This window comes from Cetorhinus maximus, chromosome 16 (assembly GCF_964194155.1).
Source record: "Cetorhinus maximus chromosome 16, sCetMax3.hap1.1, whole genome shotgun sequence".
Classification (NCBI taxonomy): Eukaryota; Metazoa; Chordata; class Chondrichthyes; order Lamniformes; family Cetorhinidae; genus Cetorhinus; species Cetorhinus maximus.
This window is the reverse complement of record NC_135894.1, coordinates 84427746-84453696: the sequence shown is the minus strand read 5'-3', so window position 1 is coordinate 84453696 and position 25951 is coordinate 84427746. Positions and strand designations below refer to the sequence as shown.

General features: G+C 41.9%; 1 protein-coding gene across 2 annotated transcripts in view; it reads right to left on the bottom strand.

Annotated features, from left to right (window-relative positions):
* Positions 1-25951, bottom strand: part of dop1b (DOP1 leucine zipper like protein B) — a 137525-nt gene that overhangs the window by 95543 nt on the left and 16031 nt on the right. For both annotated transcript variants that reach the window (XM_078560234.1, XM_078560235.1), the window contains exons 2-3: positions 12517-12683; positions 266-447 (exon numbers count right to left, since the gene is read on the bottom strand). In XM_078560234.1, coding sequence (XP_078416360.1) covers positions 266-447; positions 12517-12654 — 320 coding nt within the window. In that variant the 5' untranslated portion in view covers positions 12655-12683. The remainder of the gene's footprint in view (positions 1-265; positions 448-12516; positions 12684-25951) is intronic.

The following is a 25951-nucleotide window of genomic DNA, read 5'->3' as shown; positions in this document are numbered from 1 at the left end:
CAATGCAACATGAAGTAAGAAGAAAGAAGATAGGCTTCAGTTAACAGAACAAGAGACAGCGCCACAGTCAACCAGAAGTCGAGGGCTGGTGCTCCAGAGTGAATGGACTGATCCATTGCCTTAAGTATTGTAAATTTGTAAGTAGTCAGGAACTGCGGGTTCCTTTTAGATAACATTTCCAACTCATTCTGACAATTGTAACTGATTTGAGCATTACAACTGAGATCAGAGCGAACCCTAGATCTCAAGTCTTTATCTACTGCACCTGTAAAAGAACAAGTCCTTGGCCAGATATTTGGTCCCGATTATCTTAAATATGACTTCATAGGTTTCCAGTGCTTTCAGGTGGACACCAATGGGAAGTGCCGGATGCAAGCATTGCGCTAGTCTTTTGCCAATGATTAGACGTTTTGGTAGGAGGGAGTACTTCAAATTGCTCTGGAGTGCCTGCAGATACAGAAAATTAAAAAGGCAACACTTAAGACATTTTTTTAAAAAAGTGAATTACTAAATCATAAATGCAAACTACAAGTCTATAGTTCAAGTTTCCCAAATAACATGACTCCAGTGGCTAAAATTGCATTTGAGTAAGGGACAGCAGGGAACAGGCAAGATTAGCATTAAATCAATGCCTTCTTCACAGCACCATCACTCCAAATGTCAAATGGTACAGAAATTATAAAAGGCAGAATGGGAGGCATTTTGATAAAATTAAAGGCACAGTTAATTAAAGGGAGTTTGGCACAGCAGAGACAGCAAGTTGGTGAAAAGGTCAGAATAAGAGAATAGTAATTAAGAGATTTTTTTGGAATGGACAAATATGAACAGTGGTATTTTCTAGTGTCATTATTACAACCATTGCTTTTAGGAAGCATCATTAACTATGAAGAGGGCTGTAAGCAAATCCGTGTGCAGTTTTGGAAAGCAAAATCATTTCCATTTTACCTCAAGATGTTTTGAAAACTGTATGAAATAAAGATGCACAGTTTCTTATTCATGATCAGATGAAGATTCTGGTTTATCCTCACCTGGTAGAAAATGAATTACAACCTGGCACAGTCAGTTGTTTAACTCCAGTCTTGCCAGCTGAACTTTGCACCCTACATAAAGTGTTGGTAACCAGGTAATCATTTCCAAAAGAAAAAAGGAGGAACATAAATTATCGACTATTTAAAAGTTAATGGTGACCCAGTTTTGAACCTTGTAAATGCACATGAGTCTGTTTTGACATTATACTCCCATTAGTGATGTAAACAGAACTGGGGTCAGGAAGGACTCTCCAGATTTAACCAGCAACCTGGTCAGCTGCATCACTGGGGAGCCGGGCTGAGTGGCAGCAACCATTTTTTTTACAAGTACATAAGGGAATGCAAAGTAAAAGAAAAATATCACCTAGGGAAGAAATCACTGTCATTACTTCTGTTCTATTAACTTCACATAGCCCTTTCTGAAAATTCATTTAACCATTGAAGCACCCACATCCCACTTGCTTCCTCAAAAATATATCCAGTAAAACCATGAAACATGGCTTATTGCCTGAAATGGTCCCTTTACTATTACAGAACCACTTTAAGAAAAAGAGTAGTTATGTGGTATATTTGGGTTACAACTGTGGAATCCACCCCGCTTATATTCTGAAAATGGGGAAAGGCAAAATTGATGTTTTGCTTTCATCACAATGCAAGGACAGGAGGAAACCACTCAGCCCCTCAAGCCTATTCCACCATTTAAGGAAATTCGAGGCTGATTTCTCAAGGGCAATTAGGGATGGGCAACAAATGCTGACCTTGCCAGTGATACCCACATCCCATGAAAGAATCAAACAATTTTGGAAACTAACTCCATAAACCTGCCTTTGCCCCATAACAACAACAATCTATAAATCTCAGATTTGAAGTTAATAATTGATCTAGCATCAACTGCCATTTGCGGAAGTGTGCTCCAAACTGCTACCATCCTTTATATGTAGAAGTGTTTCCTAATTTCACTCCTGAAAGGTGAAGGTCTGGCTTTAACTTTAAGACTATGCTCCCCTAATCCTAGACTCCCAACCAGCAGAAACACTCTCTCTCTATCTATTCTATCTGTTCCCCTTAATACCTTGAAAACTTTGATCATATCACCCCTTAATAGTCTAAATTCCAGTAAATACAGCCTTAATTTGTGTAATCTCGCCACAGAATTTGACCTTTGGGATTCAGGTATCATTCTGGTAAAACTACATTGCATTCCCTCCAAAGGCCAATAAATCCTTGCTAGGGAGAGGCGATGTTGTAGTGGTATTGTTGCCGGACTAGTGATCAAGAGACCCAGGGGCCCGGCTTCAAATCCCACCACGGTAGATGGTGGAACTTGAATTCAATGAAAAAAAAATCTGGATTTAAAAGTCTAATGATGATGACCATGGAGCCAGTGTCAATTTTTGTAAAAACCCATCTAGTTCACTAGTGTCCTTTAGGGAAGTAAATCAGTTGTCCTTACATGGTCTGGCCTACATGTGACTCCAGACCCACAGCAATGTGGTTGACTCTTTAAATGCCCTCTGAAATGGCCTAGTAGGCCACTCAACTACACTCAGTTGTGACAAACCACTCCAAAGTCACAAAAAAAAAGGAACTGCAGTGGTTTAAGGCTCACCACCACCTTCTCAAGGACAACTAGGGATGGGCAATAAATGCTGGCTCAGCCAGAGAAGCCCACATCCTGTGAATGAATAAAAAAGGTGAAATGTCCAGAACTGCTCACAGCACTCCAAGTGTGGTATAACCAGGCCTTTGTAAAGCTGAAGCATGACTTCTACCCCTTTGTAGTCTCGCCCTCTCAATATAAATGTGAGCATTCCATTAGACTATTTAATTATTTTCTGTAGCAGTTCATGTTATTTTAATTATCCATGTACCTGGATCCCCAAAACTCTGAGCCTCTACTGTTTCTAGTTTTCCATCATTTAAAAGGTACCTCCCATTTGCCTACATTTATTTGCCAGAGTTTTGTCCATTTATCTGACCTATTAATTATCTCCTGGCAATTTTAGGGTTCCATCTACATTGCTTACAATGCCGGCATCAGCCAAACTTGGTTATGTGGCTCCCTATCCCAACACAGATCCTTGTGGAACAGCACTAGTCACATCCTACCAATTAGAGTAACTGCCCAATTTCCACGCTCTCATCTCCTGCCAATCAGCCCATTTCCAAACCAGGTCAATAATTTGCCTCCAATTCCACGAATTTCAACACAAACGAACAATCCCTGATCAAATTCCTTCTGGAAGTCCACATAAACAACATCCATAGACATTCCTGTTTTCAAAAATTTCAAATCAGGTTAATCAGAAATGGCCCGTTCTTTACGAATCCACGCCGATACTCTCGGATCGGCTGCAAATTTTCAATACGTTCAGTCTGTATCCTTGATGTTCGGCTAACTGGTCGATAATTCCTTAGCTTCCCCTCTGTCACCTTTCCTAAATAGCAGGGTGACACGCACAATCTTCCAACCTGGGGGGACAGTTCCCAAATCAACAGAGATTGGGAAAGATTATAGCTGGTGCATCTGCAATATCCTCACCTACTTCCTTACTCTCCCAGAGCTTTCAGAGTCACGAGTGACGATCTGTACACAGGCCAGTTAAAAAAAAATAAATTGGCACCTTACACCATCACCAACCCAGAGAAGCAGGCAAACACCAAATCAAGGCGGCTCTCTATCTTTGCAGGGGCAATCAGGCCTCCTCAGTTACCTCATTGTGTAGGAACCCAGGCAGCTTTTGAAGCAACACTTCAGTGCCAAGAGGGAATCTGGTCCTGCCACTTATTGTAACATTAACATTCTGAAAAGGAGCACGGTCAGCCATTCTCAAAAATGCTTTTCAGCATCTTCCTTTAATGGTGTCAAACTAACTTGCCAACCATTCCTAGATACAAAAAGCACAACACTGCGGGGATGCTGGGAATATGCAACAGAAACAGAAAATGCCGGAAATACTCAGCAAATCAGGCAGCATCTGTGGAGAGAGAAACAGTTAATGTTTCAAAGACCTTTCAACAGAAACGTTCATCAGGAGTTCGAATGATCAACGACCTGAAATGTTAACTCTTTTCCCTGCTCCACTGATGCTGCCTGACCTGCTGATTATTTCCAGCATTTTCTGTTTTTGTTCCTGGATAAAAGTCGGACTTATTTCCAAATCTCAAAGGTAAAAGTTAACAAAAAAAAGGATCGGGTCCCTTTTTATACCACCAGATGTAAATATGAAAAAGAAATAGGGCAAAATGGTGTCATGCACATGCATTACCTCTTGGGAGGAGGGGGGTGAAATACTGCATCCTCGGCCCTTTCTAGAAGAAACATCAAACCGATAGAAGAGTCCAGGAAACTGTTACCATACACTTCAGGAGAAGATGCTTCATAAGCCATTGGACTGCCAGTTTGGTTGAAGCATCCCCCTCCCTCCCCCAAGATTGGTGCAAAGAGTTTCATTTTAAGCAATATTTTAAAGTTCTGCTCCACCTAGCACTCCCATCGAGCTGCAGGAAGCTAACTGGTGCCTGGGAGGAAATTTACACACTTCTCATGCCCAACAGGCCCAAACAGGAAATACCTGATGAACAATACCATGGGACATTTCAACAGGCGGAGGATGATTTCATAATCTACCTCCATAGATTTTATCTCTGACCTTAGAGGTGAGCAGTTTCTATTACATACACAAGAAGAGTAGGTGTGATGCGAATTTACTCCTGTTAATGGAATAAGTCCTTAAAGGTTTCTGGGAACTGAAAATATATCAAATTTATAATCCAAATTGATAGCGTACATGTTTTGTTAACTTCCGGAACTGGCTGCTGTCTCGTGCAGTGAACACTGATTCACTGAATTCCTTAAACCAAGTGCTGGACTTGTTTCTGGCTGGGATGGTCATTACCTCTTAACAAAGGATAGGCACTACAGGAAATTCAGGACCCCACTAACTCTAAACCTGCACTGCTTCTCCAAATGCGTTGGGAGCGGTTCAGAGGAAGTTTATAGATTGATGCCTAGAATGAGCAGGTTGTCTTGTGAGGATAGGTTGGACAGACTGGGCTTGTTTCCACTGGAGTTTAGAAGAGTGAGGAATGATTTGGTTGAAGTACGTAAAGATCCTGAATAGTCTTGACTAGGCGGACGTGGAAAGGATGTTTCCTCTTGTGGGTGAGTTCAGAACTAGGGGGCACTGTTTTAAACTTAGGGGTCGACCTTATAGGACAGAGATGAGAAGAAATGTTTTCTCTCAGAGGGTTGTGAGATTTTGGAACTCTCTGCCTCAGAAGGCGGTGGAGGGGGGGGTCACTAAATATTTTTAAGGTAGAGGTCAATTGATTCCTTTGCTTAACAAGAATCTAAGGTTATCGGGGGTACATGGGAATGTGGAACTCTAAACAAAAAGATCAGTCATGGCCTTGTTGAATGGTGCAGCGGATTCGAGGGGCTGAATGGTCTACTTGTGCTCCTATTTCGTATGCTCATATGTTCATAAGGTTCCCCCCTCCCCTAGCACTGAGCTCACGTCACTTTCTAGTTTCTATCTACCCTATGCCCTCTCCAAGCTCATCTTATCCATGAAACCTACCTCCTTATCCCTCAACTCTGTTCCCATGGAACTGCTGCTCATTCAAATTCCCTTCCTGGCTCCAATGCAAGCTGATTCCGTTAATGGCGCTCTCTCCTCGGTTATTGCTCCCCTCTTCAAAAAGCAACTCAGGCCTCCTCTGTCATTGCAAACTACCCATCTTTAACTTCCCTTCCTCATCAAAGCCCTTGAATGTGCTGTCCCCTCCCAGGCCCATACACACGTTTTCCCACGTCTAGATTTCCTAGAATTGTTCCAATCACCTTTCCATAAGCTATTCTGCCCTGTCCTTCTCGACACAGTTGACCCACCATTCTCCTCCAACACGAAGCAAAAGACTCAGTACTGCACTGGAATGCCAGCCTAGATTTTGAACTCAAGTCTTGAGTGCAACTTGAACCTAAAACCTACTGACTCGGACGTGAGTGTGTCATCAACTGCGCCATTGCTGATCTGGCTAACTCCTACTCTCATGTTAACATTTGGATTAGGGCAATTAAATCAGTTTAACTGCGCCTTGAAATGAAGGCTTTTAAAACACCATAGACCAGAAATTATACTGTGCAAATATAGCCTGTGGACACAAGTTATTTGTACAGAACTTCAGTATTGCTGAGAAAGAGACATGCTGTCAAAGCTTTTCATCTTGCACTCATCAGGACAGATTTACAAGAATGCCAAATCTCAAAGGGAACAATTTACACTACATGAGAAGAGGGTGCTGATTGGTTGGAAAGTGAGCTCTGATTGATAGAGACGTTGCCATGGAGAATGCACCAAGAAAAAGTTACCTGACAAGCTTGTTTAAATTCACACAGGCAGGTCGACTCCAACTGATCAAGGCATTGCCATGGGGAATAAACCAGGGGATGGCTGTACCCGAGCTTCTATTTAGTTGAAAAAGGTTCAATGCGTGGATATGTTCTGTTTGCAAAAGGCAGGGTCCTGGGTGTGAATATATGTAGCTTCTAGCACATGTAAGTGAGCCACACTGCGAACCCAACTGATAATCTTAAATTGGCTGTTAGCGTAATAGAGTCCACTTGCCAACCAATCAGCATCATCTTCTCACGCAGCATAAATTGCTGTTCCCTTTGAAATTTTGTATTCTTGCGAATCTGTCTTGATGAGTGCAAGACAAAAACTTCAGCAGCACAAGTCATTTGTAAGAAATTATTTTTTCTACTATCCTAATTGAAGTACTAACCAGTTTAGAATAAAAGCTTGTTTGCATGGCAATATCCCCCAATATATTGTCCCATTTTCCACCAACACATTGTGCGGCTGCATTTCTGGTCGAATTAAATTTTATTTTCGCCAATAAAAAAAAGCAATTGTTTAAGAATGCTACACGTTTAATTGGGCTGTGCATAATTTATAAGCTTTCCTGAACTGTGGTACAAGATATTTGCATATACATTTTTATCTTCATTCCTTCGTGGGATGTGCGCATCACTGTCAGCATTTGTTGCCCAATCCTAATTGCCCTTGAACTAAGTCACTTGTTAGACCATTTCAGAGGGCAGTTAAGAGTCAACCACATTACTGAGAGTTTGGAGTCACATGTGGGCCAGGCTGGGTAAGAGTGGCAGATTTCCATCCCCATGAGTAAACCAGGTGGGTTTTTACAGCAATTGATGATGGTTGGCACAGTGACTGAGGCTAGTTTTCAATTCCAGAATTTATTACTTGGATTTAAATTCCACAGCTGCCGTGTTGGCATTTAAACCCATGTACACAGAGCATTTAGCCTGGTCCTCCGGATTACTAGTACAGTGACATTACCACTACACCACCAACCTGCCCCTGAAATTCACAGTTCTGACCACTTGAGTAACCAGGCCAATGTTAATTCCTTGGCAGGCAGGTTAGCTCAACCTGAAAAAAATGGGCCAAGGATTCATTATGCTCTCAGTGTAGAGAAAGATCTGAGCAACACAGTTTCTATTGGCTGTGTCACAGGGTCAGTCACTAGAAGCATCTGATTCAGCGACATTAGCAGTCTGTGGCACTGACTCATTTTTGCAATCCCAAAATGCATGATCACAGCCCAATTTGGTGGAGGCAGGGTCAAAGAGGGAAGCATAATGGAAACTGACTGAGGGCAGTCTCATGAGGAATCTCCTCGCCAGCACCTGCAGCAACGATATTAGCAGCGGACATGGGTACTGGCCAACTGCCCGCACCCTGATCTGGAGAAAGGGCATGGATTTAAAGATAAAATGGTTATAATACAGGGGGCTGCTATTCGGCCTGTCGTCCCGTGCTGGAGAGAGATAAATAAATCACCGCTTGCGTATATAAGCCAATCCCTTGCACAAGCCACACTGAATTTCTCGGATCTTTCCCCCCCCCCAGGTTTAGTCCATTAGTCTAAAATTTCACTCTGCTATTTCAGCAGAGGTGCCGACCAATTTAAACCCTTTCCTTCCCTAAAACAAAATTTACTGTACAGCCTTGCTTTCCAATGAAGCAAATCTAATGATCAAGAGACAGTTCTTTTGATTGAGCACTGCAGTCACCTCAACGCCAAGTATAATTTGAAAACAGAGTGCCTGTTCTACTGGGTTCAAGTGTAGTGGAATGCTTAGCTTAGTACTATTTCCACAGGAGCATAAAGGGCCTATTGCTGTTACCTTGCGTCTAGCCGCATGTGCAGTATGCACATTAACAGTCACCACGGAGTAATTTCATTGATTTCTGACTATCACAGTAAATAGTAATGGCCTGGCTGCGAATTTATGCAATAGTGTTCCTCAGGGTCAGCATTAGGTCTTGTGAAACCTGTGAAATTGCTTGGGGAGCCCAGTGGCTGCATGCAGATTTCTCAGTTTAATGATCTTGACCATATCAATGTGCAAAGATTTGGTTTGAGGCCCCCAAAAGGCAGAAACCCCTCCTTATTTTCCTCCCCTTTAAGACTACTGCTGTTAAATTAATAACCCTTTGAACTACTCCCAGGTAAGTTGTAATTCATATTTGTCATGCCGTTACTTTGCATAATGTAATACAACCTCACTCAGATTACAAAAGAGGAATATTTGCTTTTCTTTTGAAGTCACTTTTCTGGAAAGAACACATACGGAGACGAATCATTGCATTTACTGCTTTCCCTCACTAGTCTAAACACAAAAGGAGTTCACACACCCTAAATATACACGTTGCATATTTGTATAGCACGATGCATTGCAAAATTTCACTGAAACCTTGTGATGTGTGCTGCCTCGAGGATAACTTTACCAAAAGGGTTTGGGATTTTCTTCCTCTCCCAGCCCCATGAGTAACATAAAAGCAAAATACTGCGGATGCTGGAAATCTGAAATAAAAAACAGAAAATGCTGGAAAAACGCAGTCTGACAGCATCTGTGGAGAGAGAAACAGAGTTAACGTTTCGAGTCCATATGCCTCTTCTTCAGAGCTAAAGAGAAGTAGAAATGTGATGAATTTATACTGTTTGAGGGAGGTGGAGCAGGTAAAGCAGGATAGGAAGTCAGTGATAGGTGGGGGCTAAGGACAGATTGACAGAGCTGTCATGGACATGGTCATGAGTAATATCTTGGACTCCCACTTGTTGTCCCCTCACATAACATCATACTTAAAATAGTAAATTCAGCAACACGGCATCAAATATCCATTGTTTCCATTAAATTATGCCAATAAAACCCGATTACAAAAAAGCTGAGAGCGCGAGCAAGACACAATGAGCCATAGGATCACATGTCCATTTGGGATAGCAAACACAGTCTGTTTAACATTGCAGCTAAAAGGTGGAACCTCTCTTAATATGACTCTGAAGTATCAGTATTGCCACCTGCTCCACAGTATAAAACCCATCACATTTCTACTCCCTTCAGAAGGGTCTTCCTCTCCGAAGGAGTTGCCATACAGAATTGAAACATTAACTGTTTCTCTCTCCACAGATACTGCCAGAACTGCTGAGTATTTCCATCATTTTCTGCTTTTATTTCTGAAGTATCAGCAGCAATTATATGTCCAAGTGTCTAGTGTGGGGCATGAATTCACAACCTTCTTATTCGGAGGGGACAGTGCTACCATCGAGTCAAGGCTAACATCATGGGCAACATGAACGGAATCTAAGCATTTGGTCACACTGCATAAATCCATTTTAAAGGGAGGGGCAAAATGAACAAATAGGATTTCGTGTGGGTTTACTGTCCTTCCCTTGTGATTTTCTCATTATCAGCCAGTTGTAAACTCTTTTATACAAGCAGTCTATTCCAATTGCAAAATGCTAAAATTGATTTTTAAATAAAAGGCAATTGTTCCCTGATAACATGATGGATAGGTGCACTACATATTTTCTTTTATTCATTCATGGGATGTGGGCTGCGCTGACTAGGCCAGAATTTATTGCCCATCCCTAATTGCCCTTGAGGAACTGCCTTCTTGAGCTGCTGCAATCCATGTGGCGTAGGTTTACCCACAGTGCTGTTAGGAAGTGAGTTCCAGGATTTTGACCCAGCAACAGTGAAGGAATGGTGATATATTTCCAAGTCAGGATGGTGAGAGGCGTGAAGGGGAAGTTCCAGGTGATGGTGCTCCCGTGTATCTGTTGCACTTGTCCTTCTAGATGGTAGCGGTCCTGGGTTTGGAAGGTGCTGTCTAAAGAGCCTTGGTGAGTTTCTGCAGTGGATCTTGTAGATGGTACACACTGCTGCCACTGTGCATCAGTGGTGGAGGGAGTAAATATTTGTGGATGGGGTACCAATCAAGCAGTCTGCTTTGTCCTGGATGGTGTCAAGCTTCTTGTGTTGTTGGAGCTGCACTCATCCAGACTTGTGCCTTGTAGGTTGTGGACAGGCCTTGGGGAGTCAGGCGGTGAGTTACTCACTGCAGGATTCCTAGCCTCTGACCTGCCCTTGTAGCCACATGGCTAGTCTAGTTCAGTTTCTGGTCAATGGTAACCCCAGGACATTGATAGTGGGGGATTCAGCAATGGTAAAGCCATTGAATGTCAAAGGGTGATGGTTATATTCTCCCTTGTTGGAGATGGTCATTGCCTGGCACTTGTATGGCGCACTGGCATGGCACTGAATCATATAGATCAGGAAAGGTCTTAGATTAATACAATCTCAGACAGGGCGGCACTGACATCAGTCCGACTGAATTCAGTGGGGAAACAGGGTTCCTACTCCAAATTACTGCTGGTTAATATGGACATAGTGTAGTAATAGGTCTGGGTTTAGCTACGATATACCCAAAAGACTTATTGATATTGTGCATAATGGAAATTATGAAGCCTATAAAAGCTTTACAGTGGAGTTTCTGGTTTAATGTTAAATATGTAAATAGACAGTCAATATCAGTGGATGTAAGATCACATGACAAGAGTATGCTGAAAGATAGTTCTTTGTGAAGCCTCATGTTAAGCCCTGTACCAACGTACTTAGTAGAATGTTTAATACAAGGTAAAGTTTACCATAAGCCTTGCCTCCAGCAGTTTCTAGCAATCCTGACTAAGGACAACATCATCTAAGACCCACAACAATGATAACAGACCCACAATGAGTGTTGTCTCCTCATGGATGCAGTATATTTTAATTATTTTCATTTGGTACACTATATATATGCAAATCTGCAACTCAAACCACCCCACTGCAACCCATTTAGTTAAAGAAAAGATTAGAGTTATAACCATACCTATTTATCCCAAATTTCCATAAAGTTGTATGTACAAGTATAGCCTCTGCAATATATCGCCCTCAAAAAGAAAACTTTGCCCGTGAGTCACATGGCCCTTCAGGGAGTTCTGAGACACAGAATTGGTTCCATAATGGTCCGTATACCACCTTCTCAACACCCTATCATCCAACCATGGAGGAAGCCCTTGGACTAGGCACTCAAGCCAAAATGCAACTCCAAAAGGAATGACATTAATTTCTCAACTTCAAAGAGATATATTTAGTCTGAAGCCAATCCACAAGCTCCTGGCAAATCAGTCCCTAGTGAGCTATTTATAGTTTACCAGATACTGTCACAAGCAAAACAATTAAATTAACCGTCCTCTTGTAGAAAACCACCTAGAGTAAATGGGCCTATCAGTAAATAATCTTAAAGCCTTCATCTGTCCTGTGACTTCCAAAAAACTTTTCAAAGATAAAATAGATGGAACAGAATATATACTTAGGTTGCAAAACTTCCTCTAGAACTCTGCTAATTTAGCTGGTAGCAAGAGGCTCAAGATTGCATAAAAATTGCAGACCTAAGCTCTTTTGTGTTCTCTCTCATATACATTATATGAAATAAATTTTCCATTATCACACTGGGAATGACTCCAAGGTCAACTGGTCTGCTGAGAATCTTGTTTCATGATGTGTCAGTTGCACACTACAATAGCAGCTCCAACACCAGCGCTTGCAAATCACTTACCCTCCTCCACATTAACACAAAACAATTTTGAGATAAATTCTGATTTTCTAGCTATTGCTATTCACATTTATTTTCTGAATAACACAGTCCTTGGGTGTGACCGAAAGGGGAGGAAAAACAGTTACAAGATACTCATCGTTATCAATTAGAGCACTGCACAGCTCCCATCATTAATTAGACAAGGAGGAATTTTAAAAAGGTACTCCATCTTTGACATACTAAAAAAGAAACAGCCGAATTTAAATGTCACTACCCTGAAAACCAGGTACAATTTGGTACCTTTTCCTGCTTTTAATGTAGTTTTACTTCATTCAATTAACTGGCCCTTGCCAATACCAAAAAAAAGTGCACTTAAAGATATGCCAAGCATTGTGTTTTAACCAGTTTTGCTCATTGTAGAAAACTGACTGCACTCAGCATTTCATATTGATGTCGATGGGGAGAATTTCATTAAAATTCCTTAAAACCAACCCTTTCTCATTGGCATGGCACCTTCACATAACACATCTACTCACCTTGTTAAGCTTCCCCAGTGATGAGATAAGGTCCGCCCATTCACTGGAGGATTCAAAGTTCTTCAAAGCTTTATCAATTGTAGCAGAATAACTTCTGTACCTATAATCATTTATCAGATTTGACTCTTCTTGCTCCATCTTTCTTTCTCATAGCAGCTTACTCAGTCCTGAGGACAAAACACAATGAACAAAGCAGGTTAGTTTTATGGCAAACCACTATCGGATGGCACATGCAAAAAAACCTGAACAGATAGAAACGCAAAGCAGCCATTAATTCAAAAGAATATTTAGTTCAAGATGCAAGAGTCACACAGCTTAGGAAAGAAAAATGCAATTAGTTCCAACATTTTCAAGAATTGATGCCACAGTTATGCAGTATAGGCATATCATACTCAATACAGTACTGTGTAAACTGCGGTTGTAACTGCAGCCAACACAAAGCTGACTTTTTAAAACCCAAGAAAGGAATTAATTACACTATTGCCAGAAATGTCTCTTGCTACAGAATCATTTGATGCAGTACAACTCGAATAAAAATGTGTAGTTTGCTGTTATTTCAACACTGCAGCAGCATATGCACATTTATCAAACCAATTTCAAATAACAAATACAAACATGTATACGTTACTCAAATGAAAGCAATTGAAGTTTGGGGGGGAAAAACACACAAATCTCAATTTAAGGTCTTTTTGCCTCTCCAATTTTCTATTCTGCATTGTTTTTTTTACTTTCCCTTCTCCTTTGAAAGCAGTGGCTCATACTGGCTCACAATTACAAACTTTCCATTCTCTGTGGGTGAGCCTCACCTGTGTCAGGTCTTTACGCTGTTTGGGAAATCAAAGCAGAACACAATTCTCTCCATACCGTGCCAGCATTAACATCTGGAGTCGGTCAGTCATAAGGAATTCTCCGATTCTCCCTGATGTGAAATGATCGAGACACCAGCAGCAGCGTTATTCACTAAAATGGCGGACCATGATACTTTGAAGCTCTGGAGTCCTTCTCTGGTTGCTACTAACAGAAAGTAATAAAGGCCACACCTAGCTAACATAGACATCTCTCAGCAGAAAGCCCCTATTTCTAATTAAAGTGCTTCCACTGCTGCTATGGTCAATATCTGAACTCAGTTTAGGCCAATAATCAAACCTGAGGTGGCTTAGTATAACAACCCACAATACACTTAACCATTGACCCACCATGGTCCTAAAGGTCTTAGGTAAGAAAGTTCCCATATAAATTCAAAATTCGCATACAAAAACCCAAGAAAAATGATTTTCTTACATAAGATACAAATTAATAGGTAAGCAGCTGCTGCTTCATCAACTATCAAACCTTCAAATTTGCTTGCAAGCAAAAATAGATACCCGTTCAGCATATGAACAATTCGTTTTACTTTTCAAGATTATTTAACCATACGAGGAGAACCATGTTGAAAGGATGCACCTACTAGTATGGTGGCTGGCAACACCAGTGCTGACAATACTGGTGAAAATACATCACATGAATTAAAGGCTGTTTTTACACTGCTAAAAGCAGATTTACAAAGCCAGGATTTTAAGTACATAGTCAGATTAACTGTTTATTCAGCATTCTCCCAGTTTCACAGAGTTTCAAGGGTCAGGTCATGGTGTGTACATATCACTATTACTTTGGCACTGAAAATTTGAGTAGTTATCGTTCCGTGCAATGTAACCATGGGAAGGCTGTTCGGGGTTGAGGACTGAGGTTTTTTTTTTAAGTTGAATTGGAGATAAATTGTAGATTAAAAAAAAAGAGTGAAAAAAAAACTGATTTTAAAGTCATGCCATCCTCAGGGATTCCAGGTGACTGAATCATGTTGCAAAGATGTGTACAGAATCTTAGTTTGCAATGTCGAATGCTGGATATATAATATAACTTATTGAAAATAATCGATTAGCCTAAACAAAAGGCACTGGCCTTTGTCAAGGCCACAAGCCGCTTTATGGAGACAGAGTTTAAGGAGCTCCCAGAGATAATGGCTAAGATAAACCCCAGATTGAAACCAGAGGGGTCATATGACCCAGCTCTTTGGTGTAAAATACACTGGATTTGAACTAACAGACAGACTGCCACAGAAACAGTATGGGCAACAGCCTTACCCCTTCCCTCCCTCTGAAACCTCTCTCCACAAAGTTGAGCTTGGTTTGTGGTTTGAAAACCCACCAGAAGATATCATTGTAGCGAATTGAGAGTTCTTAAAAGCGGATTCCAATTCAACACCACAGTCTTCCAAGAGAAAAGAGATTCAATCAGCCAAGACTGCAGAGCAACTGGCTCAGTGAGAAACCAAAGTACCAGCAGCCACTGTGGAAAGCGGCTCTTCTAGCTGTGAACAAGCATTCGGACAAACCGTGAACAATTTTTCTGACTTTTACCTTTACTGCTTGGCCAAATTTTAACACTGGATACTCTGAAGTTGTATTTCTTTTTGTGCATGCGTAGGAAAGTTGTGCGTGTGCTTTTTTGCATTAATGGGAAGCTGGACATAATGTATGCATAATTTCTGCATCTTTACCTAAATGAGTTACAGCAATAAAACCAACTCCTTAGTTGTTAACTCAAAGAATCTGGCTGGCTTAATTCTTACGCCGCACTATACACGGCTAAGCATATCTTTTAAGATTCAAACTTTTTTTTATAACCAACCCAGGAGAGGCACAAAGAGGAGTCAGCTCACCCCTCCAAACCTGATTGGAACAATAATTTCAAGTAGCTTTGTCAACTTGCAGCTATGGTACATTAATTTGAGAAGCACTGCATTTAAATTGCAGAAAAAGCAGCAAACTGACTGGAAAACTCTAATGGGAGTCCTAAAAAGTGGAGAACAGCACGTGGAAACACAATCAAGAGGACAAGGATAGTAATCCATTTTTAATCTTACCTGCTAAGGCAAGTGCTGTTCAACACTGGGGTGCACTTGGCAAATTTCATGCACAAAACTGCAAGTATGTTTTTATAGTGCCTGAGCAACGCACTCCATCCAACACAACCGGTTTGCTTCCACACCCTGTTACTCAAACAGAAATTAAACCATTTAACAATGTATGTTTAGAAATAATCAGCACGTCATCTCTTTTGATAACATTATTCTAGAACGACTTAGGCCTAACTAATTTTGCCTGATACAACCTCTGAAGCATCTTAAGGTATTTTTCTACACAAAGGCCAGTTATCGGCCCAGACCTTCTGGTCAGTGGTGGGGGGGTGGGTGTGCCTGATGCTGACTGTGACTTAAACTGCTCTCCGACAATTTAACACCGGAGCCTGCGCACCTTCTGGTCTTGGCCCCAGCAGGGATCCGGCGACAAGCAGAGTCGGGAGGTCAATTGGCAAGTCTAATTTCAATGAAACCACATCCCTTTTCTCATTATCAACCTTAGCCGAGCCCCTTAAGGTCAGTCTTCAGTTCATTGAGTTAAAGTTTTTAAATAGAGCCATCACTGTTGGATCGCATGGATCCTCGTCGCATGCTTGTTATGAGTGGTGACAAAGTTGGTACTATTGATAGAGTTGGTCAGCAGATGTTTCTTAAGTAGAAATTATTGGTTTATTTACAAAAGGTACTCAACAGCAACTAAACATGTGCTTACACTTCAAACTCTCTCTCTACACTACTGAGGTAGCCCGCACTACTCTACTATTGGATACTAAGATCATGTGATCTTCCTTAATAACATTGTTCTTAAAGGTATATTACACATCAGATAAAACTATTACCACCACATCCCTCCCCCTTTACTCATACATTTCATATTTACAATTACAATTTTCTCAAAATAGCAAAATATTTACACTAAGTGATTTACAAATTCAGATATTTCTAGTGGTTTCCTTTTGCGTGTAGAGTATCTCAGCTCTACAACTTCAGATGTTTTGTCAGGAACCTCCTTTTCTGGAGTTTCCTGAACATCAGGTGCTTCGGTGGGCATCTGAAGATCTGTATCCTTCACTCTTGCAGGAACATCAGATGTGTCTGTACTGGGTTGAGTTCTCTCAAAAGGAAACGCTGACCCAGTCATGAACATTGGTGGATTCATCTCTTGGTGCATGGCTTCTCTCCTCCTTAAGATGATCCACATGTCTCCGTATGACTTGGCCTTCCACCTCCACGTGGTAAGATAGAGATCCAGTCACTGCACTTATTTCACCCAGTAACCACTTTGGTCCTTCTCCAAAGTTCTTCATGTATACCGACTCTCCCACTGTCATAGTCGTGAGAGGAAATTTACAGTTATTTCTAGTTTTCTAACTTCCCTGACTCCTTTCCACCTTACCCCTGAATTCAGCATAATTAAGCTCAATCTCGTTTTGAGGCGGTGTTTCATCAATAATTCCGCAGGTGTAATACCTGTTGTGGTGTGACGGGTGGGCCTATAATGGAAAAGTGTGCTAGCTTGGTTGCTGTAGAATCTCCAGTTAGCTTCTTCATGTCTGCCTTGAATGTTTGAACCGCCCTTTCAGCCAGTCCATTTGAGGAAGGGTGGTACGGTGAAGTTTCTACATGAGTGATACCACCGAGGTTGATAAACCACTGAAACTCAGCACTCGTAAATGCCGTGCCGTTATTAGAAACGACCACTTCTGGTAATCCATTAATAGCAAAACTCTGACGTAACTTCTCAATTGTAGCAGAAGACGTTGGTGACTTCACCTCATATGTCCATCCATTTTGAGTGGACATCAACAATGAGCAGAAACATTGCTCCCATGAAAGGTCCCACATAGTCAATGTGTAACTGCACCCATGGTCTTCCTGGCCATTCCCAAGGGTGTCACAGAATTGTTGAAGGTAACTTTTACAGTTGCTTATATTGCATACAATTCTTCGCTAAACTCTCTATTTCACCATCCATCCCAAGCCACTATAGGTAGCTGTGAGCTATGGTCTTCGTTTAGGATATTCCTGGATGTGCGCTGTGTAGTTCAATAAGCAATGCCTCTCTTCCCTTTGGAGGTGCTATCACTTGTGCTCCCCACAATAAGATGCCATCCTGGCTGGTAATTTCATGTCTTCTGTTGAAATATAATTTCATTTCATCAGACACAGGCTAGTGACCAACCATGAAGCACTTGTTCACATACTTACTTGTCCAGTCTCTGATCTGTCAAGCGCATACCAGCAACAAATCAAAAAAATTTAGCAATAGAACAAGTTCTTGTGGAACCGGGACTTCCTCACATTTTCTAGTAAAGGCAAACAACTAAAGGCATCGGCGTTTGCGATTTGATTGCCAGGTTTAAGTACAAAAGTGTATCCGTATGCTGCCAGAATTAAAGCCCATCGTTGTATTTTTGCTGAGGCTATGGGTGGTATAGCCTTGTCCTCAGTAAACAATCCTAGCAATGGGTTGTGGTCTGAAACAATTGTAAAATGGCAACTGTGTATGTACTGGTGAAATTTCTTGACACCAAAGATACGGACAGGCCTTCTTTCTCTATCTGCACACATCCCTTTCCCGCTGTGGTGAGCATTCTTGATACATAACCTATTGGCCATTCCGTGCTGTCGTCCATCTGAGGAGAGAGCACTGCTCCCTCTCCATAGGGAAGTGCATCACATGTCAGCACCAATTCTTTCGTCTGGTCATAATGCATTAATAGATTGGACGAGTACAACAGTTGTTTCACCTTTATGAAAGATTCTTTCTGGGGCGCCTCCCAAGACCAACGTTGGCTCTTTTTAAGTAGAGAATACATGGGGGGGCAGCACTGTGGACAAATTGGGTAAGAACCGCCCATAATAGTTGATCATTCTGAGGAATGATTTGAGCTCTGAGGCGTTCTTTGGCACAGGCGTCTCTCTTGTGGCTCTCACTTTCTCCTCGACCAGGTGGAGGCCCTGTGAATCTACCCGGTGACCCAAATAGATTATTTCCCTCACTTGGAACGTACACTTTTTTAAAAAAACGCACTCCAGCTTGCAAGAAACGTTTTAGGACTTCTAAGTTGGCCAAATGCTCTTTTTCATTGAATCCTGTCACCAATACATCGTCTAAATAGACTACAACCTGGGGCAGTCCCTGCAGTAAACTTTCCATTGTTCTTTGAAAGTTGGCACAAGCTGAGGAGACACTAAAAGGCAATCATGTACATAGCAACAACCCTTTGCGGATATTAATTGTGACAAATTCCAGGAAGGCATTATCCAATTCTACTTGTTGATAAGCATAACTTATGTCAAGCTTTGTATACATTGTTCCTCCTACCAGCTTGGTATACACATCTTCAATTTTTGGAATGGGGTGCCTGTCTAGCTTAGCTACTTTAATTAACCGTCAGTTCGTAGTCTCCACAAGTTTGAACGCTTTGGTCGGGTTTAAGAATGGGGACTATAGGTGCTGCCCATTCGGAGAACTGAATAGGTTGTATAACATCCAGTTTCTCTAGTCTGTTCAGTTCAATGTCAACTTTTTCTCCCAGGACCTATGGCACCAATTTCACCTTCATGAAGCGAGGGGTTGCTTCTGGATCCACAAGAATCTTGGTCTGCAGGCCCTGGATTTTCCCCAGTTCATCCTTGAAGATGGTGGCTTACTTTCTAAGTAACTCTGGTAGCCCATTTGCTCTCAACTGGAAAGTTTCAGCCCATTCTAACTTAATCTTCTTTAACCAATTTCGTCCTAGGGGGCTTGGCCCTTCACCTGCTACCACTGTCAAGGGCAGCTTTGTCGATTGGTTTCCATAATGGACAGCTACTCTGCTTATGCCTTTTACTTGAATGTCTTCCCCCGTATATGTTTTTAGCTTGGCGCTGTTTCTTCTAAATTTAATGATGTTCACCATTATTCTGAAGGTATGTTCCCCAATTACAGTAGTGGAAGCTCCCGTGTTCACTCCCATTCTAACAAGTTTGTTATTTAATTTCACTGTGACAAATATTGGTTCTGTCTTTCCAACTTTCAGATTAAACAATGAGTAAATGTCTGAATTTGTTGTTTCAGGCTCTTCTACATTGTAGATTTCATTGGGCTTCTTCTTTCGTTTACAAATCGGCTTGAATCTTCCCTTGCACTGCCTCGTCATATGTCCATTTCTGTTACAATAGTAGCATTCAAATTTTTTTAAACTGCCAATCGCTAAAAGACTGCTTGTTTCCACCTCTTAAAATTATTCTTCGATTTCGCTGCTAAGTTATTTTTCTTTATTCTTCGGCTAGCGGGGGCTGTTTCCCACCTCTCGGCAGTCTCTTGTTTTTTTTGCACCATTTTCGGCTGAGGTTTCCCAGCTGATGTGGAGGACGGCGCCAATTTGCACATCCTGTATTGCTTTTGAATCTCTTACTGCACTTTTCACAGCCAGTGCTATCTCTAGCACCTTGTTGAAGTCCAGATTCACTTCGGACAATAATATTTTCTGAATAGTGTCCTCTTACACACCACATACTAAACGATCTCTGAGCATGTCGTTCAGAGTCGTACCAAACTCATAATGTTTCAATAGCTGCTTCAAATGTGCCATGCAATTGTCTCACCTGGGGATCTATTTCGCGAGTCAAACCTGAACATCTGCGTCATGACTGAGGGCTTGGGTTGAAAGTGACCCTTCACGAGGTCCACAAATTCATCGAAATTCTTCCAATCTGGGGCATTGGGTGCTGTCAAACTTCGAATCAAACTGTAGGTTTGGCTTCCACAAGTACTCAAGGGAATCGCTCACCTCTTCTCTTCACCCATAATCTCGTTCACTTGAAAAAAAGAACGTGAGGCTTTCTATGTACTGAGTCCAATCGTCTATGGCAGTTTCAAAAGGATCAATTCTCCCAAATTGTGGCATTTTGAGAGAGGATAACTTCTTCAATTCTAACAGAGCTTGCTACTTACAATCGCTGGGCGAGGTACACAGTGCCGATTTCTTTTTAAACTTGATTCCTTTTGTTCAATCCTGTTTTATTCCATCTTCATCGCCAGTTTGTTGTAGGGTGGCCGAGTTGTGCTATTAATGGTAGAGTCGATCAGCAGACACTTCTTGGGTGGAAGCGTTAAGTTTATTTACATATACTCAGCAGCAACCACGTGTGCTTTCTACTCCAACTCTATCTCTACACTGCTGAGGTAGCCCTCGCTACTCTATTGGCTACAACAGATCATATGATCTTCCTTAACAAGTATTAATCCTAAAAAGGTACATTACACACTAAATAAAACCATAATTACTATATATAGAAAAAGGTCACGCAACCTTTTTGCACAAAAATAACCTGTTAAGACTACAAATCCTGTGTTACAAGCCCAATGTGTTTTAGCTTAAACACAAAGATTAAGAGCCTTGGTCTGGCATCATTAGCTCCACATTTATAGCCTGTCCTGTGGCCCTGTCCCTTATTATAAAATTCATCTGGGGAATAATACAGGCAAAACTAGGGGCTGGATTTTGTAGTCAGTGATGAAGCAATTATGCTCACCACTGACCTTGAATAAGGCTGACCACAAAGATCTAGTAATTTCTGCGGTTTGGTTTCATTCAGTCAGGTGCAACTTTCCCCCAGGGGTTTCATAGCGAGACTAACAAGGTAAAAGCGGAAGTATAATAATGAATGGAGTAGATTTCAAATCTAATTTTCAAGGCCACAATGGCCGCATGGTTTGCCCATGTAATTCACAGAGGACAAAAGCTTGGGCATCTCTGCATTAAAAGCAACATCCCAATTGAGCGTTATGCTGGAAGCAAAGGGTCCCATAACACAATTCAAAAAAATAATCAGAGCTCCCAGCATCCTGTCAACATCCTTCTCTGAACCGCCACCAAAAAAGAAACAAATCAAATCATCATTCATCTCATTTGCTGCTCGCCAGACCCGGCTGTGTGCAAACTGACTGCCACATTTACTCACCTATTAGCAGCTCCTCTTTTAAAAAGAGACTCATCGGGCACAAAGCACCTTGAGATGCCCAACAGGTGCTATAAAAATGCAAGCTCTTGCTGTCAAAGTGTACCAACGGCAGAAAATGAACTCTGTGAAAATGCTTCCCGGAAGATTGAAAAGAAAAATTCAATTCAACATACCAACTCCACAGAGTGAAGTCTATCATAGATTTTACAGTGTATAGTTTATAGATTGTCAATTTGCATCTAGGAAGCATGGATTTATTAAACTTTGAGGAATTTAAAAGATTTTTTTTAAAGAAGTGTCAAACATGGGATATCATACCAAAAACAATGGTGGAAGTAGAACCCACCACAGTTTCTAGAATGATCTGAGAGATGGAAATAAATGGAAAGCTTTTTTTTTTAAAAAAAAAAGACAGAAAGCTGACACACGGTTGCCCTGCCAAATAGCTGCCTCCTGTACTAAAAATTTCACAGATCTAAAATGCTTTGGTATGGGCAGTTTAAAAATAAGCATCTCATAACAAGCATACTGAACATAAATGGAGGAAAATTAACTTTACCAAAGCACTGTCCCTTTAAAGTAACCGCACAAACAGATCTCACTGCATCCACTCAGAACAATTGCTTACTATGAGGTAATCTTTTTAAACAATCACTTGATACAGACGATGTGCAACAGGAGATTGTGCCAAGCCTATCGCACTCCGAGGCGTGTCAAAGGTCAGCTGGGGGACACATGCGTCTACCAACACAGCGCATTCCTCTAAAACTTGATAAGATTGCAAAACATGACAAACCGCACACCGGTCAAGGCCAGTAATTTCTCCCCATTAGCACCGATATCACCTATTATCACATTCCTTAGATATCACCAGCTTCAACACCTCTTTGTCCTTTTGTCTATGACATCTTTTGGTTATCTCCACCTATCACTGGCCCTCTATCCAGCTCTACTTGTCCCACCTCCCCGAACCCCCTTAAACCAGCTTATACTTCACCTCTTTTCTATTATTCCTTAGTTCTGCTGAAGAGTCATACAGACTCGAAACGTTAACTGTGTTCCTCTCTGCAGATGCTGTCAGACCTGCTGAGTTTTTCCAGGTATTTCTGTTTTTGAATAGCACTGATGAGCCTGGCTGCATCAAAAAAAACAGGATTTTATGATTATAAACACACACGGTTAGGTAAATGAATGGAGAGCAGGCTCACATACCCCCTGCTCCTCTTTCTTATGTTCTTAAAGGCCTCAAGTGGGTTCCTGGGTTAGCAGGGCACCTTTGTCTTTTTAAGCAGAGGTAGTCCCTGTGAAGATCCACCAGAGCCTATGCAGACTCACAGCACGAGAAACGACTTAAAAAAATGACATCAGTGCTGTTCACACCTTTCCAACTCAACTGGTCCTTGACACTACATCACGAGAGAGAATTACAACAGGAATTTCTTGTCAGTGGCAGGAGAAATTCAGTGTTCCTGCAGGCATCCCATAGAAGTAAACAATGGGCTTTAGAAAAAACTGATAAGCAAAATGTCCAAAGATGCAGATTCCAATGAATAAGTTGACTAAAACTACTTTCAGGCAGGCAGTCACATACATAACAATTTTGCGACAAACAGAAGGAACTCTCTCACACAACTTGCAGAAACACCAATGGCTGCTGATTCACCCAGGCGAAAGCAGAAACCCTTGTATTTACCCTGGCAACCACAAGTAGAAACTTACAAAAAGGAAAGGATGAAATTTATCTCGAGCCAAGCTAAGGGGAGAAAAATTCCCTAAGATATTGGTATAAAAATAAAATGCTACAGGTGCTGGATATCTGAAATAAAAATGAGAAAACTGGAAAAATGGAAATACTCAGCTTAGGGTCTTATGGCAACATCTGTGTGTGGAGAAAGAGTTAACATTTCAAAAAGACCTTTCATCAGAACGGTCTGAATGGACTTGAAACGTTAGCTCTGTTTCTCTCTTCACAGATGCTACCAGGCCTGCTGGGTATTTCCAGCATTTTCTGTCTTTATCCCAAGCTGATAATATGACTTTGCCATCTTTCAGTTGTGACCACTGGCATTGCAGAAGCTAATCTCTTGGTCCCACATCTAAAGAAGGTGTGCATGTAGACATGATACAAATTAACCCACCCACCCCTTCGATCCATCATCCCCTTTCAGCGCAGAGAGTTAACAGTAAAGGAAATGTGGGAATATTCATAGCGGGAATGGGGAAGGTTAAAACATAAGGAATATTCGAGAAAAAAAATCATCAGATACACATTCCTTTCTACAGTGAAATCTCCATGCGCCAAACTTGGATGACACGAAATTCCACTTGTATTGAAGTCACTAACCATGCCAGCAGCAGAATAGCAAAAGCTGTAGAATTATGCCCAAGATTAGCCAAAATTCCACAGTTGTTGATCCCAGTTTAGCTGAAAGGTAATGCCTAAATCCTTCGCAAAAAGGAGGCTTCTGCATGCAAGCAAGCTGGCCTCTTCCAACAGGGAATCATGTGGCCGCACCGACCAGAGTGGAGTGGTTAGACCGAAACGCGCTCAAATATGGAACGCTGGATAAGCCATTATTTCACATCGAGATGTCTCGGTAGCATTTTAAATGCCTACAAACGCAGTCTCTATCTGGTTACATTGAGAAACATTCATGTGGCACATTGGGCCTGTGCAGCTATTATGAAGCCCTGCTTAACCCGAATTTCAAGGCTCTTCTCCTGGGATTTGATTCAATTTACTCTAACAATATTGCTTTGACAGTTTAACACCTTAAATTTTACCTACACAGTTTAGATACACTGCTTCAGCTCCACCAAGTTGCCTGTAGGTAAACTCAACATAAAACACATGAATTATATGGAACTACACTGAAACTAACAAACTCTCAGTTTGCGAACATGGTTCTAAAATTGATCAAATTAAAGATTGGGCAACCGATTCCAATAAAAACTTTTGATTTTTAAAAAATTATTTGATCATCATGGAATGCAGGCATCACTGGCTAGGTCAGCATTTATAGTCCACCCCCAATTGCCCTTGAGAAGGTGGTGGTGAGCCACCTTCCTGAAAAGCCACAGTCCATGTGGTGTAGGTACACCCACAGCGCTGTTAGGGACTTGACCCAGCAACAGTGACGGCACGACACGTTTCCAAGTCAGAACATCATGTCACTTAGAGGGAAAGTTGCAGGCATTGGTGCTTGTTTCTGCCCTCCTTCTAGGTACTGGTGGTCATGGGGTTGGAAGGTGCCTTGGTGAGTTGCTGCAGCACATCTTGTAGATGGTACACGCTGCTGCCACTGCATGCTAGTGGTGGAGGGAGTAGATGTTGAAGGTGGTGGATGGGTGCCGATCAAGCGAGCTGCTTGGTTCTGGATGTTGTTGCGCTTTGAGTATTGTTGGAGCTGGACTCATCCAGGCAAATGGTAGTATCCTATCACACTCCTGACTTTTGCCTTGTAACTGATGGACAGGCTCTGGAAGTCAGGTGGACAGTTACTTGCTGCAGAATTCTCAGCCACTGATCTGCTTTTTAGCAGAGGATGTATGTGGCTGGTCCAGTTCTGTTTCGAGCCAATGGTAACCTCCTGGATGCTGATGGTGGGATTCAGCAATGATAATGCTATTGAACATCAAGTGGAACTGACGAGGTCCTCTCTTATCGGAGATTGGCATTGCGTGGCACTTTTGAGATCTGAATGCTCCTTGCTACTTATCACCCAAGCCTGAACATTGTCCAGGTCTTGCTGCAAGTGGACAGGGACTGTTTCATTATCTGAAAAGTTACGATTGGGAATGAACACTGCAATCATCAGCAAATATCCCCACTGCTGACCATATGGAGGGAAGGTCATTAATGAAGCAGTTGAAGATAATTGGGTCTAGGACACTACCTTGAGGAACTCCTGCAGCAATGTTCTGGGGCTGAGAAGACTGGTATCCAACCCACAACCATCTTCCTTTGGCAGTGCCACACAACATGGAGGATGTCCTCAATAAAGATGGGATTTCATTTCCACAAGGACCGTGCGGTGGTTGCTCCTGCCAATACTGTCATGGACAGATGCATCTGTGGCAAGTAGATTGATTTGGATGTGTTCAAGTAGGTTGTCCCTTCACCATCTGCCACAGGCCCAGTCTGGCAGATTTGCCCTTCAAGACTCAGCCAGCTCAGTCAGAAGTGGTGGACATTAAAGTCCCCTACCCATTCCATGCCATTGTTACCGTCACTGTCTCTTCCAAGTGGTGGAGGTTACCGATTCGTTAGCACCTACCGCCTTCCCTCAGCTAACCAGTAGTAAGTTTCCTTGTCTATATTTTACCTGTTGTTGAGGATGCCCAGGGTCACTCCTAGCCAACAATGCCACCGCCTCTGATCAGTCTGTCCTGCCAATGGGACAGGACATACACAGAGATGGTGATGGGGGGCTCTGGAACATTGGATTTTGAGGTAGATTTGGTATGAAGATGTTAGCCTGCTGCTTGACTAGTCAATGGAACAGTTCACCAAATTCCCGAGATGTTAATGAGGGGGGTGGGGGCTTTACAGGGTGCACTGGGCTAGGTGTGTCTTTGTTGTAT